The 1,614-nt window shown below is 42.9% G+C and overlaps 1 protein-coding gene across 1 annotated transcript in view; it reads left to right on the forward strand.

Moving 5' to 3' along the window:
* The first annotated feature begins 261 nt into the window (after positions 1-261).
* Positions 262-1,614, forward strand: part of CCDC27 (coiled-coil domain containing 27) — a 23,458-nt gene continuing 22,105 nt past the window's right edge. The window contains exons 1-2 of the mRNA XM_018552639.1: positions 262-494; positions 966-1,095. Coding sequence (XP_018408141.1) covers positions 279-494; positions 966-1,095 — 346 coding nt within the window. The 5' untranslated portion in view covers positions 262-278. The remainder of the gene's footprint in view (positions 495-965; positions 1,096-1,614) is intronic.

Consider the following 1,614-nt stretch of genomic DNA (forward strand, 5'->3'; position numbering starts at 1 on the left):
AAATTACTTCCTTGCTTTCACCTCCTGCAAGGTATGCAATAGCTCTCAATTTAATCCTTTCATTGCCAGGTTTTTATCTTACAAGCCTTTCCTAATTTCAGGTTTCAGATTCAACTGAGAAGTAACCTTGGTAACATAACAGTACAAATAGCTTGAAGAGCTTTAGATGCTAAAACATTGCCGATGGAGCAAGCTGGAGATACAATCTAGTAGAGGAGAGACATCATTTTACCTTTGCCTTCAGTGATAGACTATACTGTTACCACAACAAAATCTTGATGAACTCTTTTTTTCCCTTGCAGAGTGTGACGGTGACAAAACCTTTATCAGACATGAAAGATAAACCAGATTGGAAAATGCAGAGTTTTCATGATCTGCAATGGACGGGAGTCCGGAGACCCCAGACGGCGGTATGGAGGATCCCCAAAAAGGATGCCCGGAAAGAAAAGTACAGCAAGTCAGCCAAGGAGCCTGTCTGTTCCTATGAAATTCAGGTATTGTGTATATATATATACAGTATACATATCTTGCAGCATTGAGGCCTCTGTGCCAAACCAGAGATTTTGAAGATTTTGGTGCAAATGTTTTTTTGAATGCGTGAAAAAAAAAACCATGCTTTACTACCAGGCCGCAAAGACCCTTAGGCCCCTTTCACCCGGGCTGATAAAGAGCCCACGCACACCCATCTATTTACACACAACTGCCCTTAGACTTATATTGGGCATCTGAAAAACTGACAGGTGGACCCGATTTGACTGGCCATGTGAAAGGGGCCTTAAGGATAAGTCCACCCAAGTAATTTCTGCTGCTAGGTTGCGTTACTCAGTGGCATTTTATATCTTATAGCTGCAAGATTTCTTCATTTGAATTTCTACCTCTACCTTCCTGGCCAAGTCATTTTGAGGAAGTCTTAGCCAACTTGTTTTCATTTATTTGATCTAATAGAGACATTTTGTTTCCTGCAGTCTCCAGGACTTTCATCTAGCCTGGCGTTTTCTTTTGAAAGCAACATTTCTTCTCAAGTCATCGACTTGCACACATCCAATGGACCACACCATGGATACTGTAGGAGTGGCAGCTTTACGCTCCCGATGGGTAATGGTTTTCAGATTATTAAAGCTACTTACTGGCTGAAGCTGTCAGGTAGAAAATGCTGCACTCCAGAACATCTGTCTGCCTTTCTGATGGCCTGAGTTTGTGTTGGGGCTGATCTGAGGTATGAAGTTTATGCATTGGGGCTGAACTAAGGTCTGAAATGCATGCGTTGGGGCTGGTTTGAGGTCTAAAGTGCATGCATTGGGGTTGGTTTGTGGTATCCATTGGGGAAGAACTGAAGTCTAAAGTGCATGCATTGGGGCTCATCTGTCTAAAGTGCATGCATTGGGGACCATACCCAATGGATTGAATTCATTGGGTATGGTCTGAGATCTGAATTGCATGCAATGGGGCTGGTCTGACGTCTGACGTGCAGGCATTGAGGCTTAACATGTTTTGTGTGTGCACCAGTTAATCAGGCTTTGCACTCTTGTACTGCTAATGGCAAGTTAAGCTCTTTAAATAGTATATAATAATAACAGTGACATTAAAGTCAACACCCCCCCCCACCCCCATCAC

Source organism: Nanorana parkeri, unplaced genomic scaffold, assembly GCF_000935625.1.
Source record: "Nanorana parkeri isolate BGI_ZX_2015 unplaced genomic scaffold, ASM93562v1 scaffold94, whole genome shotgun sequence".
Lineage (NCBI taxonomy): Eukaryota > Metazoa > Chordata > Amphibia > Anura > Dicroglossidae > Nanorana > Nanorana parkeri.